Genomic DNA, 18151 nt, shown 5'->3' on the forward strand with positions numbered 1-18151 from the left:
AGAAATCTTAATACATTCTTGGGTTTGCCTGAAAGTTTTATATTAATAATGGTATAAGCAGTTGCTTCTAAATTTTTATGCAGCTTTTGAATTCTTAGGTTACTTAGGTGATAAAAAGTCCCATGGATGCTATTCTCTGAGTGTGGAAAATTAGCACTCTTCTAATAGTTAGTTCACTGAGTTATTCTCTAAATGCAAGGCTTTCTGAGTATTTAGGTAGAGAGAGTATTCATGGTCAAATACAGGACCTCCTTATGGAAGTTAGCCTGAGCATGCACAAGATGGAACAAATCCAGAAAGCTTCTGTTGTCTTCATCATGGTCTTCCATATGCCATACACAGGAATAGACAGTAGGGAAAAGAAAATGACAGTTAAGTTTCTAAATACATGATTTATTTGAAACATAAGATGTTCCAATTTCCCTAATAATATGTAACAGAAAACTAGTTAGTGATTTTCCCTAAGTCAGACGTTAACCATTGAAATCATGGAATTATATTTAGAGCTGTGAATTAGAAATCAGAAGAAAAAGATGCTGGTCCATGCTTTATTGCTTCTAACTTCATGACCTTGGGCAAGTCAGGTAATTTCTCTAAGCCTTAGTTTTCCCATCTGTAAAATAGGGTTAATTATCCTGTTGGGCACCTAATAAAACTGTAAAAATTTATATGTGTAAACTATACAAATAAAGAATATTATGATGATTATGATAGTTGGTTAAGTAAGCAAGTTAAAATTTTTTGCTGTGCAGAATTGAAATTAGTTCCTTTCAGAGCAGACTCTTCAACTTTACATTTTCCATTAAAACTAATACCAGATTTAAAAAGTGACAAAACCAGGAACTAAATATATCTCATGGAAAAACAATGTCTGATTTTTCTATTTTTATCTTGGATATAAAAGTCTACACAGAATTATCTATGTCTTAAGGGGAGACTAGAATGCACTTTACTCACAACTGAGCACCATCTACATGCATACTCACCAGACAGAACTGATTGTAGCATTTCCATTATCACATACGCAAATGCATTTGCCACACTCTGCAGGAAGTTATTTCTTTCCACTGGAGTGCTAAAGACTTTACAGACTTTTTGCATCATTTTAACTGCCCAATCCATGCAGTATAGTTCTTTCTCACATACCTGATTTAGACATACAAAGCATTATGGTAAATCTTTATTTGAAGAAAGCGGTAGAATTTGAAATTGGTATTAACAATGACCGTTTATAATTTTACAGAATTTAATACATATAACATCATGTTGAGTCTATAAATGGGAAATGCTCTTATATCTAACACTTCTTTGCTTTCAAATGGTATAAATTTAGTGGGGAAAAGTGTGAAGTAAAAAAAGCCTGGTTCAAGATTATCATAGAAAAAAGATTATCATAGAATATTTGTTTATTAATATAAGAAATAATATTGAAAACAATTGTTAAACATATGAAAAATAAGGCTCCTGCTCATTCATTCAATAAGTGTTTATTGAGCACATGCTAAGAGCTGGGGATACAATGGTAAGCCATAAAGACATGGTCTCTATTTTCAAGGAGTCCAATGAGGGTGACAGACAGACAATTTCAACAGGCAAGAGAGCCCTATGGTGACACCAACTTTCCATCTTGAGAGTAGTAGGGAATATTTCTCTATTATTTAAAACATAGATAAAGTGAAAATTACATGTTTATAGGTAAAACTGACTGAAAGGAAAAAGGTTTATTTACTGATATCTTAAATGGTCAATTTAACTCACATAGCCAAATAACATAGAGCATGAAAATAAACTATATAGTACTGTAACTAAATAATGTTAACCTGACAAGAAAGATATATTGCCTACTTATTATGTGTAAAGCACTGTACAAGGCACTATGAAAGAAATAAGTGGCATAGTCCTGGATTTCAAAGAGCTTGCAATCTATTTTGGGAGACGACTTACCCCACACGTACAGCGGCCTTAGAACACCACTGGTAAATGAAGATAAAGAGAAGACAAATCTGAGGCCATTTAGAGAAAATTAATGACCAGAGTTGAGATGTTAAACAGAGAAGGCTTTCCGGAGAAGGTTTCTCCACCCCTAGCGGTTTCCTCTCCATTCCTTTTACTACAGTGTGGCCAAACTCACCTTCCAAAAACGTAAAACCGACAATGTCTCCCTGCCTCCTAAAACTTGTCAGCAGCGTGGCTCCTGTGGTTCAAGCTCCACAGAATGGTCTACCAGGCCCTGCCTTACCTAGCCTCTCCCTTCCTATCTAAACTTACCATCTCCTCCTCTTCTACACATTTTTCCCTTCAGAAATAATACTGAACTGCTTATAGTTCCCTGATACAGTCATGCAGTTCTAATTCTCTCTTTCCTTTTTTTTGTTTTGTTTTGAGGGCCTCTGCTTATTAAAATAAACATTTACATTTAGAATACAATTAATTTAATAGCTTTCTTCACATTTTAAAAGAGCCACAGAGATTTCATCCATGTTTTAAGCAGTTGAGTTGGTGAAGATCCTGTCTCCATTTTGTAGAAAATGGATTACATTCAATTATTCCTCACAACAGCCAGCTGAAGATTATTCCATTGCTTTTGAAGCACTGGTTGGGCTGGCATCTGTGATGGAAGCCAAATAAATGAGATATCTATGCAACACATGCAGGCACATGCTTGAATAATCGAACCCCTCTGTCTGGTGAACACTTCCTATTCATTTAAAAAACTTATATCTACTGGAATTGGGGAAGCCCTCTCTGTACTCTATGCCCACCCAATATTGACTCCTCTCTGATACCTTTGTATCTTTTCTTACATATTTTTGCACTTATCACACTGAATTTATTTATATATACTTTGATATTGCTTAGAAGACTGTAAGCAGCTTTTGGTCAGGGATTTGTTCTATTAATTTCCACAGTCCTAAAATCTCTCACAGGTATGGCCCATAGTAAACACTCAATTTGTGTTAAATGAATGAATATTAAATACATTTTTAAATGTTTTTATTTTGAAAAACATTTTAACTATATAAAAGTAAAGAGAGTAGTATTATGAACCCCTAGTATCCATTCCCTAGCTTCAACAATTACTAATCTTGTTTCACTTCTACCACCACTCACTTACACATTCTCTCCCTGCTGCCCAGGGATTATCCTGGAGCAAATCATAAGGGATGCTTTATTTTTAAATGGAATTTAAGGGAAAAAAAAGAATATAACTTGGCAGAGCTGTATAATGACAATCCAGATATGAAGTGGGGAGAGGTTAACACAAGGAATGATTCCAGATATGATAGTTTATTATATAAATTAAAAAAATTTTTAAATATATAAAGTATATATAAAAATATATACTTAAATACTTATTCTTTCAAAATGTTTCGTACATATTTCAGTTCCTTCAGGGCAGCTCCCTAGTAGGTCAACTATAATGTTAAACAATTTGCTAGAAAAAACTTATTTTATACTTACCAAAGCCAAAAAGACTATCAGCCTTGCCAGTTCAATGGCCCGTCCATTCATAGCTTTACTAGCCATGAAAGTGAAACAGACGCTGTTCCCACTTAGGATTAGGAGATGTGCATTATTCTCTAGAAGCCACTCACGGGGAACCACTTTTATTAAAGAAAGAACAGTTATTTAATGAGAAATTACACAATAGCTATAGTAAACATCATTAAATACATGCAATATTATATTATTTTATTGGAAATACAATCAGTGCCGAGGGAGAATCTCAGAAAAAATGCTTTAGTTTTCCGATTACAGCATTCAACCGGGGACAGAGATTATTTATTGCCAAGTCACAGCGACTCTTACAAATATACTAGTAATACAGTCAACGCATTTCTCCTACACATAGGTCAACAGACAAGGTGGTGTAATCCTGCTAAAGAAAGAAATCTTGTAAACTTTAGAATCTAAAGGATTATGCAGGAATGGGAAACATTGTTTCATCTCGCCAGTACCAACAGGAAAGGGCCTTCTTCTTACCCAACATTCGGACGTGTTTCTGAGAACTTCAAAATGGGAATAATTAAGCTAATTAAATTATGAAGCTTTCAAATAATAGCAATAAATACATATTTATAAAATTGGCAAGGAAAATGGAAGGAAAGTAAGTTGATTATATGCATTCTCTTCAAACATGAAGACAAACTTTAAATATTTTAAAGCATTTAGTGATTTCCAATAGGCAGTTCTTTTGTTACCTATAGAGTTGTCCTTACAATTTTATAACTGTATTCTAATAACACATTTCTCTTACTGTATGTGGTAAATAACTCCTTTTACCTGATAGTTCATCTACAAGACTGATAACATCATCCGCTGTCCACTCTTTGGTGCCTGTATCATACAGTAATTTAATGGCATCAGCCAAACCTTTCAGACTGGGTTCATCTGCAGGTCCTTCTATCATTTTCTGCCAAACCACCTGTCCTGAATGATAATTGAAACAAAAGCTAGGCTATGACAGAATAGTTGGCTTTGCGATAAAGACTACACAGATCGTTTAAAAAGGAAATTGGATTGCATAATGGAATCCATTATTTATATATGCTACTTTCATTTTAATTTTCATAATGAAAGGTCAATTCTGATAACAGTATAAATTTTAATGTCTCTGACTGATGTGATGAAGCACAGCAACAATAGCTAAATGAGGAAAAGAAAAGGTAGTTTCACCAAGCAAAACACTGTTTCTGGTTCAAAGATAATGCTACCCCATAACAGAAATTAAAATAAACAATTGATGTAATCTTACTAAAATGAAATAAAACCTAGTGATAGACTTCCAAAAAGAGAGCATGCTGTATCTGAGAATTTTCCAGACATTTATATCAAAACAGAGTAATCCAGTCAATTTTTTATTATTTACCTATGACCAATTTCTCTTTGTGAATTACACACACAAACAAAATTTGATCCCAGATTGGCTTCCTGCTGCTACTCGACACACTTTAAACTAGTTAACTCCTGATATAAGGCAGTGTGAACTAAATACATGCTAATTTTAACATTCATCCAAGCAAAACTTAATTAGAAAGGCCAAAAAATTGCAAAAAATAATATGATGCACCCCAAATTAAGTAAAACATCAATTCTGACTACCACATTGCTTCCCTTGCATTATTAGTCCCCTACAGCAGCAAATATAATCTTGAGTTAAGATAATGTTTAAAGGGTTTCCCTGGTGGCACAGTGGTTGGGAATCCACCTGCCAATGCAGGAGACACGGGTTTGAGCCCTGGCCCAGGAAGATCCCACATGCCTCAAAGCAACTAAACCCATGCACCACAACTACTGAGCCTGAGCTCTAGAGCCCGCGAGCCACAACTACTGAGCCTACGTGCCACAACTACTGAAGCCTGTGCGCCTAGAGCCTGTGCTCCGCAACAAGAGAAGCCACCGCAATGAGAAGCCTGCACACCGCAAGGAAGAGTAGACCCTGTTCACCGCAACTAAAGAAAGCCCGTGTGCAGCAACAAAGACCCAACACAGACAAAATAAATAAATAAATATATTTTAAAAAATAATAATAATGTTTGTTTGTGGTACGCGGGCCTCTCACTGTTGTGGCCTCTCCCGTTGTGGAGCACAGGCTCCGGACGCGCAGGTTCAGCGGCCATGGCTCACGGGCCTAGCCGCTCCGTGGCATGTGAGATCTTCCCGGACCGGGGCACGAACCCGTGTCCCCTGCATCGGCAGGTGGACTCTCAACCACTGCGCCACCAGGGAAGCCCGAAATGCAGTTATTTTGGGTAAATCAGAGATGATGAGAATATATTTGGAAATGGCCTGCAGCAGAACAATTTCTGTCTTGATGCTTAAGTTATATACAAGTCAATGTAGTATATACATTTATGAAACATGGTTTACTTATTAGGAATGATGAAACTAAGCAGGTACAAAAAGATATGTTTCCTAAAGTGAAAGTAATTAACCAATTTTGTAACATACATCCCAAAGAAATGGATGCTCACCATCTTGAGGAGCTACTGGTCCAAAGATGATATACAGTAATCTTGCCTGATTCACCATTGGCCATGGTTTTAATATGCACGTCAACCAAAATGCAGAATCACTTTGACGGGTCCAACGATCAAGAAGAACGTTCCTACAGAACAGTCTGATCCATAACTCCAGTTTTGTGGCAACTCCTATGAAGACAAAAGCACTGTAAACAATTCTTCTTAGAAAGATTGATATGCATATTGGATAGGTCAAGACATACATCATTAAATGCTTTGTACTGAGAGTGTTACTTCATTTTACTCTGTAAAAATTTGAGATTATCAAGGAACTACTTTTTTTAAAACAACTTTATTGGGATACAATTCACATCCCATAAAATTTACCAATTTAAAGTGTACAATTCAACGTTCTTTTTTTTAGTATATTCACAGATATATGTGCCCATTACCAAGTAAATTTTAGAACATCTTGATTACCTCAAAAAGAAACCCTGCTCTTTTAGCTATCACTCTCCTATCCTTCTGCCCTTTACCACACCCAGCACTAAGCACTACTTGCCATCCCTATAGATTTTCCTATTCTTCATATGAATGAAGTCACGTAGCAGGTGTTTTTTTGTGACTGACTTCTTTCCTTAGCATGTTTTTTTTTTTAATACTTATTTTCTATTTATTTATTTGGCTGTGTTGGGTCTTAGTTGTGGCATGCGGGATCTTTTCATTGCAGTGCATGAGCTTCTCTAGTTGCGGCACGTGTGTTCCAGAGTGCGTGGGTTCAGTACTTGTGGGCTTAGTTGCCCCGTGGCATGTGGGATCTTAGTTCCCCGACCAGGGATGGAACCCACGTTGCCTGCATTGGAAGGCGGATTCTTAACCACTGGACCACCAGGGAAGTCCCCTTAGTATGTTTTCAAGGTATATCCATGTTATGGTAAGTATCAATACTTCATTCCTTTTTATGGCCAAATAATATTCCATTGTATAGATATACCACATTTTTTATCGATTCACCAATCGATGGATATTTGGGTTGTCTCACCTTTTGGCTATTATGAACAATGTTGCTATTAACATTCATGTACAAGTTTCTGTATGGACATATGTTTTCGTTTCTCTTGAGGATATACCTAGGAATGGGATTGTTGGGTCATATGGTAACTCTATATTTAATTATTGAATAACTACCAGATTGTTTCCAAAGTGACTGCACCATTTTGCATTCCCACCAGCAATGTATGAGGGCTCCAAATTCCCCACATTCTCACCAACGCTTGTTATCTGACTTTTTGGTTCTAGCCATCCTAGTGGGTATGAAGTGGTATCTCACGGTTTTCTTTAAACAGCTTTATTGAAATATATATAATTTACATACTGTATACCTTACCCTTTAATGTATATAATTCAACAGTTTTTGATATATTACATTATTTTCCTAAATTGTGGTAAATATATATGATATAAAATTTGCTATTTTAACCATTTTTAAACTATACAATGCAGTGGCATCAATTACAGTCACAGTGTTGTTCAACCATCACCACTGTCTTACACTAAAATTTTTCATCTCAAACAGAAACTCTGTAACCATTAAGCAATAACTCTGCATTCCCCATCTTCCCACATCCTGGTAACCTCTAATCTACTTTCTGTTTTTATGAATTTGCCTGTTCTAGGTACCTCACATAAGTGGAATCATACAATATTTGTCTTTTGTGTCTGACTTATTTCACTTAGCATGTATTTTCTTTTTTTTAATTAATTAATTTTATTTTATTTTTGGCTGCGTTGGGTCTTCATTGCCGCGCATGGGCTTTCTCTAGTTGCAGCGAGTGGGGGCTACTCTTCGTTGCGGTGCGCAGGCTTCTCACTGCGGTGGCTTCTCTTGCTGTGGAGCACGGGCTCTAAGCGCACGGACTTCAGTAGCTGTGGTACATGGGCTCAGCAGTTTTGGCTCGCAAGCTCTAGAGCACAGGCTCAGTAGTTGTGGGACACAGGCTTAGCTGTTCCATGGCATGTGGGATCTTCCCGGACCAGGGCTCAAACCTGTGTCCCCTGCACTGGCAGGCATACTCTTAACCACTGTACCACCAGGTAAGCCCCTTAGCATATATTTTCAGTGTTCATCCATGTTGTGGCCTGTATCAAAACTTCACCCCTTTTTATGAGTGAATAATATTCCATTGTATGTATACACCACATTTTGTCTATTCATTCATCTATTGATGAACACTTGGGTTGTTTCCAGTTTTTGGCTACTGAAAATAATGCTTCAGTGAACCCTGGTGCACAAGTATTTGTCCTTGTTCCTGCTCTCAATTTCCTTAGTTATGTACCTAGGAGTGCAATTGCTGAGTGATATGATAACTCCACCTTTAGCTTTTTGAGGAATGTCCAAATTGTTTTCCCTGGTGGTGGTACCATTTTACATTTTATATTTTTATACCATTTATGTTCTACTTACTTGTAGATAAGACAAGTGTAAATGGAAAGTTCTGCCAATGCACTAAGGCCATATGTAAGTGTCTCCTGATGTGTTAAGTCAAGTAACACAGAAGTTTAGAGGAGAGAGATTATTGCAGGTCTGGGAAGATCAGGAAAGGTTTTACAGAGGAGGTCAGGTAAATTGGGTCTTAAAGGGTAAAAAGGAGAGATGGTATTTCAGGAAAAAGAGAGAATGAATAAAAGGTATGAGGTAGAAATGTGTAAGACGTGTCTGAGATACAGTGAGTAGAGCAATATGCCTATGTCAAACTGATACAGAGGTAGCGGGCAATAATTTTGAAAAAGTAAGTTAGGACTAGAATATGAAGGCCAATATAAACAGTTTGGGCTTTATTTTGAAGATATAAGGAAGCTAATAAAACTTTTTGATCAAGAGAGAGACATGATAAATTAATTTTGTTATTGTTTCATTGGGCTTCTATGTCTGCCTTTAAAATTAAAATCTGCCATGATTTGTTTCATAATGAAATATTTCAAGCTGACAGAAAAGCAGAGATACTATAACAAACACTGTGTACTGACCAGCTAGCTTTGTCAAATCTTTATTTTTTTGCTATATTTGCTTCAGATTTTTAAAAATAAATAAAACATTCTGATATAGTTAAAACTTCTTGTGTATCAGTCCCAATCACCTTCCTCCCCAGAGGTAATCACCATCTTGAATTGGGATTTATCCCTCCTGTGTTAGTCAGCTTTCTCTAGAGAAGAAAAACTAACAGGATGTGTGTATATACATAGAGAAGGATTTATTTTGAGGAATTTGCTCATGAGGATTCTGGAAGCTTGGCAAGTCCATAATCTGCAGGGTAGGGTGGGAGGCTGCAGACAAGAGAAGAGTTCTAGTTCAAGTCCAAAGGCAGTCTGTTGGTAGAATTCTTTCTTGTTTGGGGAGGGGAGTCTTTTTCTGTTAAGGCCTTCAAGTGATTGGATGAGGCCCACTCACATTATGGAGGGTAATCTACTTTACTCAAAATCTACTGAGTTAAATGTTAATCTCATCTAAAAAATAACTTCAAAGAAACATCTAGAATAATGTTTGACCAAATATCTGGGTACTGTGGCCTACCCAAGGTGACACCCAAAATTAACTATCATACCTCCCAACTATGTTTTTATACTTTTTTACATATGTATATAACCATAAAGAATATATAGAATTGTTTTGCATGTTTTTAATATGTATATAAATGGTATCATATTAAAAGCATTGCTTGGTAACCTTTTTTTCTCAAATTATATTTTGAGATTTATCCATAGTAAGACACATGGCTCTAGTTAATTCATTTTAACTACTAATGTTTTTTTTTAAATAAATTAATTTTTTAATTTTTATTTTTGGCTGCATTGGGTCTTCGTTGCTGTGCATGGGCTTCTCTCTAGTTGCAGCGAGCGGGGGCTACCCTTTGTTGTGGTGTGCAGCCTTCTCATTGTGGTGGCTTCTCTTGTTGCGGAGCACGGGCTCTAGGCGCGTGGGCTTCAGCAGTTGTGGCACGTGGGCTCAGTAGTTGTGGCTTGCAGGCTCTAGAGCACAGGCTCAATAGTTGTGGCACACGAGCTTAGTTACTCCGTGGCGTGTGGGATCTTCCGGGACCAGGGCTCGAACCCATGTCCCCTGCATTGGCAGGCAGATTCTCAACCACTGCACCACCAGGGAAGCCCACTACTAATGGTTTTAATTGTATAAATATGCCATAATTCATTTATCCATTCTCTTGACAACAGGCATTACTTTGTTTGCAGCTTTCCCTGGTTACATGCTGCAATGCTCATTCTTATATGCCTCCTTGTGCATACTGTGGGAGTTTCTCAGAATGAAACTGCTAAATTGTAGGGTTCTTTTAATTTTTTTTTTTGGCTGCACCGTGCAGCATGCAGGATCTTAGTTCCCCGACCAGGGATCACACACAGTGGAAGCATGGAGTCCTAACCACTGGACTGCCAGGAAAGTCCCTCTTATAATTTTTAAAATATGAACTATTTCAGGTATATATAGAAGTTTAAAAAATACTATAATGAACACCTTTGTATCCTCCACCAGCTTAAGGAATAAAATATTATTAATGTGGTTGAAGCGCTCTGAGAGCTTCTCTTTCTCTAATCACAGGCCACTTCTGCCTCACTATCTGATTCAGTGTTTATCATTCCCTTGCATCTCTTTGTCTTTTTACTACAAACGAATGCCACAATTTATTTTGAAATACACTTTAGAACTCTACTTTTTTTTTTCTATTTTAATCTCTGTATAAGGTTATCTCTGAATTTTAGTTCTTTACCTGGTTTGCTGCAGACAACTGTCTGCATGTTGCGGGAGAGATTAGTCAGCTCACATAAGAAGTTATAAACACGATGGCACTCAAGTTCATCCCATCCTGCTGTTAAGGTCTGAGGATGATAAAGGAAACATTTCAGATGTTCAAACCATCAAATCAAAACATAAGTCACTATTGCCTTATGACCATAACTGCTGTAGCATAAAATCGAGGCAATGTGCAATTTTTATCCACTATGGAACTGTTGAAATTCGTAGGAAATTTTATATAAACAAAACCTAGAAATGCTCCAAAATCCAGTTTCTTTTTGGTTGCATAGGGAGTATCTTTTCAGGGAACTAAATGGTACTGAATCCTGAACTCTGACAGTATAGATACAACTTTAGACATCTGACTCACAACCATACTGTGGCTTAGTTTTAGACTACAGTAGAACCCTTTTGGTCCCCTCTAGCTATCAGTTATGATATTGCTTACAAATGATAATGACCTCATTTTAATGTGACAATTATGAGCATTTATTTACAACATTTGGGTGTGAAACAAAAAACAATTTTTATTAGGACCAAATATAGTAATTATCTTTGAGGGGACCAGAATGTACAGTTAAACATATATGAAAAATTCAAATGGTATTCAACTATATGTAGATTTTGAAAAAGTTGATTAATCATATCAATTTTTCTTAAAATAGTTGAACTATATTTCAGTAGTTTAAAAATGAATCTTATTCTCTTTGGAAGGACATAATAGAAACTGCTAACAGTGGTTACTTCTGTTGAAGGGAACTCTGTGAACAAGGAACAGGCCTGGGAGGAGACTTAATATTCACTTTATACCATTTTGTACCTTTTGAATTTTATATGAATACATGTGCTCATATTACCTGTTCCAAAGGGAAAAAGAAAAAGCAGAAATCTATCTATCTTGGAAGAGGGCTAGAAGGAGGGCCTATGCCCCTGGAACCTGTACATGCAGATGGTGGCTGGCTGGCAGGATGGGTTATAAGCAAGACTGTTGTAAGATTGTTGTAAACCTCATAAGGTTGCTGTAATATTTAAGTAAGTTAATACATGTAAACTGCTTACAACAGTGCAATATATTAATAATATATTGAACAGCATTAATAATAATGTTATTATTATAATGTTTATAATAAAATAGTAAAAAGTGTTCTTAAAATCATGCAGTTGATTTCTTCCCCCCTCCCAGGTTTACTGAGATATAATTGATGTATAACATTGTATAAGTTAAAGACATATAACACAGTAATTATATATATATAGCAAAATAATTACCACAAGAAGGTTAGTTATCCGTATCATTTCCTATAGTTACTATTTTTTTATACAGTTCATTTCTAAGATCACATCTTAAATAACTAGCCCAAGACTTAAAACTCATTGCACACACACACCCTCTACCCCACAATATTTCTAGTCATTACAATTGGCTGGAAACTTCAAGGACATTGGTATAGAGCAAATAAGTGTTAAACATTTCTTACCAGTGAGAAATCCAAGAAGAAAATCTGAGGTGGCAAACATATTATTGGATTAACACATTCTCAAACATTTACAATGTTATTTTGTTTTCTTTTTAGATCATTATTACTTTTATTATCCTATAGAAAGACAGATTACATGCTCTACTTGATAACAGTTCAAAAAGAATTCCTTTTCTTCTTTCACTAAAAAAAAATGTACCTGTAAAAACATGCCGTAACATGGTAATCCTAAACATTGCAATGGAGTTACACAGCCGTTAAATTTAAAACAGGAAACCTGTAAAGAGAACAGCTGTTAATTCCTCCTTTTCACTGCAACTGTGCAATGATTTGACATTCAAATTTAATGGAACTACGCAAGGATTGTTTTCAGTCTAAACTGAAAATAACTAAAACACTAAACAACTGATTAGTCACATGTTATATAGGTGGGGATTATGAAACATAAAACAAGCTCCTCAAGGAGCTCACACTTTATTTAGAACAATAAGATATACATACATGAAATTAATTTTATATTTCAGGATAAAGTATGTATAAATGCTAAAATGACCAAATAAACATATCAGATACAATGAAAGCAGGGAAAGGATAATTTTGAGAATGATTAAAAAAGCTTATGAAGGATGTGAAACAAGCAATGTCTTTAAGTAGGATTCAAATATAATCAATAGATAGTATTGGTGAGGGAAACAATAAGGGCAAAATGGTATAGAGGTAAAAATTTTAAATATTCATTTGGACAGAAAGATATGAGCAGCTTAATTAGGCTCAAAGTAGTAGAAAGTAAGGCTGCACTGTCAGGGGGAACCCTAAATACCACCTGTGGACTTTATCTTGATGAAACTGAGTAGCCACGGAAATATTTTTAAAAGCAAGAAAATTAATTTGATGTAAGTGATTCAGCATTTAGAATGTCTTGGGAAGTGAAGAAGTGAATGGCAGAAAGATCATCTTGGAAGCTGCTGCAATAACATACAGCTGAACTCAATGCAAACACTGACATGAAAAAAGCCAGTGGATCAGAAACAGTTTGCATACTATTGAGTGTAAAACTGAATCAGCAGTATTAGATATATATTGGGTTTATATAGTAAAACTCAATGTCTAACAGAGATTATGCCCAAACATATTGATACACATTTCCAAGTCATAAGTTATCATAAAAGGTTTGTCATTTTATATATTAAAAATAGTTTTAACACAAATATTTAAATAGTAAAATGTTAACATTTGGAAATAATTTTCATTTTAATAAAATATCTAAATCACCACTTTAAAACAACCTCAGAATTCCCACATGAGGTAAAAATACTTTTATTACTCCGATAAACCTAATAAACTTGAATGATGTACTTAGTTATATGTAAAAATTATTTTATAATAAGTAAAATACTCCTATACTACATTTTGGTGTTTTATAATCTCTGAGCACTTGGTAAAGTATTAGATTATCATCAACCAACTTTTTAGTACCAATTCATGAAATTCCACTAATTAAAGATAGATTTAAAATGAGTATAAGACATTAATAATAAAATATATTTACTGGAAATCAAGACTGTGAGCTAATTCAGAAGTATGATCTTACTTCTGCGAGTATCTTGTGAATGTACTTCAGTCTTTCCTTTGTGGGTAGCAGCAATGTACATCTTTTAAACAGTAGACCTGAGAAAGTAAAGAGACATATGAAAAAATGACAACAATGTAATTAGCTTAAGAATATCTATAACTCACAGCATAATGTTTCCTGAAAGTCAAGTATACGATAGTGGATTGTGAGCTGATAGAGTTTTTAAGAGGAAGTTTGGGAGGAAGGGTGCAAAACACATACATGGTGTTTACCAAGTGACTCTGGTGTCCACCCAAGAGGCTATGGCATAAAATCTTACAAAAAATTGTGAAATTGATGGTATAGTACAGATATGAGAAAGTATTCAGATTTTAAAAGATACAATAACCAAACACAAAACACAACAGGGAAACTCTGCTGTCTTTATTTCATAGAAAACATATTCCAATACCTCTTAAAATTAAGCTCATGTCCACCATGAAAAATGTTTTAAGAGTTGCTAATGGAAAGAATGAGAAAAGAGATTTTGTACTCCTTTCTCCAAATACAAAAACTTGAAGTCGTAAGTATTTAAAATTTCAGAGATTAGAAGTCGGTTTTTCTCTCACAGAAAGTATCCAGTTTGGATGAAATATTTATCTCTTCCTCCAGAGATATCCTTTTATGGGGCTTGCATGTTAAGAATGTATAGAATTTTGTGTTTAGATATTTAAAAAAGAAAAAAAAAACCTTCAATTTCCCAGTGAGATATGTAACTTGAACTACAGTGACAGGAAGTGTATGGTTATGATTTATTTCCTCTAAGTGTTCTGTTTTCCTAAAATGGCAATACATTGTTAACATTCCTATAAGGCCAAATGTCCTCAAACTAAAAATAAGATACATGGTAGGAAAATATATATCTGAATATCATGACTTTCTTCAGTTTTCATCTTCTCTGCATTTACTTTTTTACATAATATAATAACTACTTTATATATAATTCTGTAGACTCTATGGGAATTGAATCTATTTTTAGAAGTTGCTATGTTTGGGCAACACATGACCAGAATTGAGTTTTAAACATAAGCCCTCCTTATTATTGTACATAAAAAGACATTTTCAGTGTTTAGTTTTCAGGCTGAGTTCTCTTCCTTTCATGTTTTGGCATCCAGTCCCATGGCATATCATAGCTGGGGAATTGTAAGCTATAATTGTATGTTGGTTGCTTTTTCTAATGTAGAACGCCTATTTTTAAGGGTTTCAATTTACCATAAAAACCAATTCTGGCTGGGCTTCCCTGGTGGCACAGTGGTTGAGAGTCCGCCTGCCGAAGCAGGGGATGCGGGTTCATGCCCCAGTCCGAAAAGATCCCACATGCCGCGGAGAGGCTGGGCCCGTGAGCCATGGCCAATGAGCCTGCGTGTCCGGAGCCTGTGCTCCACGACGGGAGAGGCCACAACAGTGAGAGGCCCGTGTACGGCAAAAAAGAAAACCCAAAAAACAATACTGGCTGACTTATTTATTCTTTTAACACAGGTGCTCTGCTATACCCTTTAGAGACTAACTTCTTTAATTTCTTCCCACTAAAATAGAGTCAGATGTAACGTTCTTTCCACACTGACCATCTGCTCTGTTTTGTATGAAGAAGCAAATTAAAATTTATAATCCTTAGAATGGAGAATTCTGAAAATGTTATTTTAATGTCGGAAAACAAGAACAGATCAGATAGGAATGGCAACATAAGGAAATGGTAAGTACATCAAACATTTGTCTAAAGAATTAGTCATAAGCTAGGTGTCTGCACAAAATTTAAATGGAAGGTTGAAATCATTACATGAGTAAAACCATTTTTAAAAGCTAGCTTTTGAGATCAATACACATTTGTATTTTTAATTGAATTATCCACATAATTGTCTTAATGCTATTTTGTTTGTTTATGCAATTGAACCCGGTCAGGGAGAAAAAATTCTTTCAAATTAAAACTAAAGAATAAGTTTTTCCCAAGTAGCCTTCCTCAGCGTCCGATGATATTGGAAAAAAGATATTCACAATGACAAGTAGCAAAAAGTAATTGCCGTATTCTGTTACAGGCTTCACAAAGCCTAATCATAAATACTGAAACCAATAACATTGTAACCAGATTACAGACCTTTCACTTAGCCTTACTAGGTATACTTGTCAAATACACTTTGATGTATTTACATATCTATATAGTCTTATTTTATTATCTTAAAGCTAGGCATCCTTGAGCTACTAAAAGGTAACTTACTCTTATGGCTTTATTTACATCTCAACATCACTCTGATATTTAATTTTATTGCCATGTTTTGGTTAATTATAGGTAGCTTCATAATTAAACTGGTGTCATTAGTCAAGTCAAAATTAGAATTTTTTTTCAGCACTCTTAGGGAGAATGAAATCAATGAATGGGGTAAAAGACATAAATGATTACAAATCAAGGGAAGAAATTGTCCAGAATTTCTTTTGATAAGGTTAATTTAATAATAGCATTATGATTTATTAGTAAATATGCACAGTGCTTTAAAAAAAAAAAGAAAACCACTGTTTCTGATAAGAGAATAAGTGATTTTTCACAATAATATGCTTAAATTTCTATTTTAAGAACTAGATTATGGTTGAAAGGGAAAAGCAGTACAGAGATAAAACTCATTAGATTCACAGGAAGTAAAGCATAGAAAATACATCAATTTCCTAAACTGGCAAGCCACCTAGACAATAAGCACAGGTGACATTGTATCCACATGAAATCACAAGGACTGACACTTTAAAGTGCATTCTCTCATCTTTAAATATAAGTGTAAGGGACTGTTATTAAGGGAAAGTCCTTACACTGAAGAGTAAAAGCATCATAGAAATAGGAAGTATTCCACTTCGCACGGGCCTTACAGAATTGTATAATAAAATCCCCTTAATTAAGTATAGTTCTTTACTTGTTACAATTCTCATTACATTACATAAATTACCTAGAGATCTGTAGTGTTCCAATATAGTGGAGTCTTGTCTCCTGTCAGGCAGCTCAAGGTTATGAAAGTCCTGTAGTAAAAGTCTTTTGCTTCCTGATGAGGTTGAGATATAATTAATAATGTGCTGGCTGACTGTTTTGGACACCATGCTTAGCACGCTGATATCCTTCACTATCAAAAGAAACATATATATATATATATATATATATATACACACACACACACACACATATATGAACGGCTTAAATACAAGAACATCACTATTAGCACATCTATTTATTTATAATAGATTAATAACAATAATATTAATACTAAATAAATAAATAATAAAAGTGGGGGAAAAGGAAAATCTTAAAATTGTTTTAAATCTAGTTCTCAATGAATTAGAAACATTGGGGATGTAACAGTCAAATTACCATGCCATTATAATTAGAAGCATGTTTTAAAGCATTTGAGTATCATATTTTCTTTGAGTACCACTTACCTAACACTGATGAAATTTTAAAAATAAACAATGTGAACACCATTAACATTCTAGCAGGGCCTAAGATGACAAACTAGTTCTTGGGGAAAATAAAACATTCAATTGTCCATGTAGCCTACTCATAGTCCCCAAACCTCACCTGACAAACATCTTAAGATTATTTGGAATATTTCCAATGGCAAGGCTTTAAAATTTCCAAGCGTTGATAAGGGCTGAGAATCTGGGTCAAGGATGTTGGAAAAACGGCTGGATCGATGATTACGACGTCTGTATTTCTGGTTGGGAATCAAAGTGAAACTGGTATTTACTCTAGATGCCATTTTTTTTCTTATCTCATGAATTTATCCTGATTAGAAAAACAAAGTAAAAGAGACAATGAAGAAAGGAAATCAAAACGGTGAAGAGCTGTTGTTTTTTAAAATGGAGAGGTTCATACATTGAAGGGCAACAGCTGCCTCTTTGTATTTACAAAACTTTTAATGTGATGTCCAATTTATGGAGTTCCAACCAGTAGAGTCTATTTATTCATCTCAGCATGATATGAAATACTTAAAAATCTTTTCCCTCTTAGCCAAATATTTTAGATAGAGCTTTAGCAGAAAATGAGATGTGTATTTGGATGAGATACATTCTAAGAAAAGAAATGTGACATTTTTATGTGATATTTTTAAAGGGGCTTCCCTGGTGGCACAGTGGTTAAGAATCTGCCTGCCAATGCAGGGGACATGGGTTTGAGCCCTGGTCTGGGAGGATCCCATATGCCGCAGAGCAACTAAGCCCGTGTGCCACAAATACTGAGCCTGCGTGCTACAACTACTGAAGCCCACGCGCCTAGAGCCCTTGCTCTGCAATAAGAGAAGCCACCGCAATGAGAAGCCTGAGC

The 18151-nt window shown here is 35.3% G+C and overlaps 1 protein-coding gene across 1 annotated transcript; it reads right to left on the reverse strand.

Moving 5' to 3' along the window:
* Positions 1-212: 212 nt before the first annotated feature.
* Positions 213-17588, reverse strand: FBXO47 (F-box protein 47). Its single transcript, XM_029213321.1, has 10 exons — positions 17408-17588; positions 16785-16955; positions 13837-13913; positions 12445-12522; positions 10742-10850; positions 5976-6152; positions 4285-4431; positions 3463-3605; positions 975-1146; positions 213-322 (listed from the first exon to the last, which is right to left on the reverse strand). Exons 1-10 carry the CDS (start codon positions 17586-17588, stop codon positions 213-215), a joined length of 1365 nt encoding a protein of 454 aa, XP_029069154.1.
* Positions 17589-18151: the final 563 nt, after the last annotated feature.

This window comes from Monodon monoceros, unplaced genomic scaffold (assembly GCF_005190385.1).
Source record: "Monodon monoceros isolate NGI ecotype Baffin Bay Population unplaced genomic scaffold, NGI_Narwhal_1 Super_Scaffold_9, whole genome shotgun sequence".
NCBI lineage: Eukaryota > Metazoa > Chordata > Mammalia > Artiodactyla > Monodontidae > Monodon > Monodon monoceros.

Bases quoted from the DNA above. Each gene is read 5' to 3' on its own strand.
- FBXO47 (XM_029213321.1), bottom strand. From the start codon at position 17,588: ATGGCATCTAGAGTAAATACCAGTTTCACTTTGATTCCCAACCAGAAA. The intron at 4,432-5,975 runs GTGAGCATCCAT...ATTATCATTCAG, and splicing joins ACCAGTAGCTCCTCAAGATG to GACAGGTGGTTTGGCAGAAA. The intron at 1,147-3,462 runs GTAAGTATAAAA...TGTCTAAATCAG, and splicing joins TGATAGTCTTTTTGGCTTTG to GTATGTGAGAAAGAACTATA.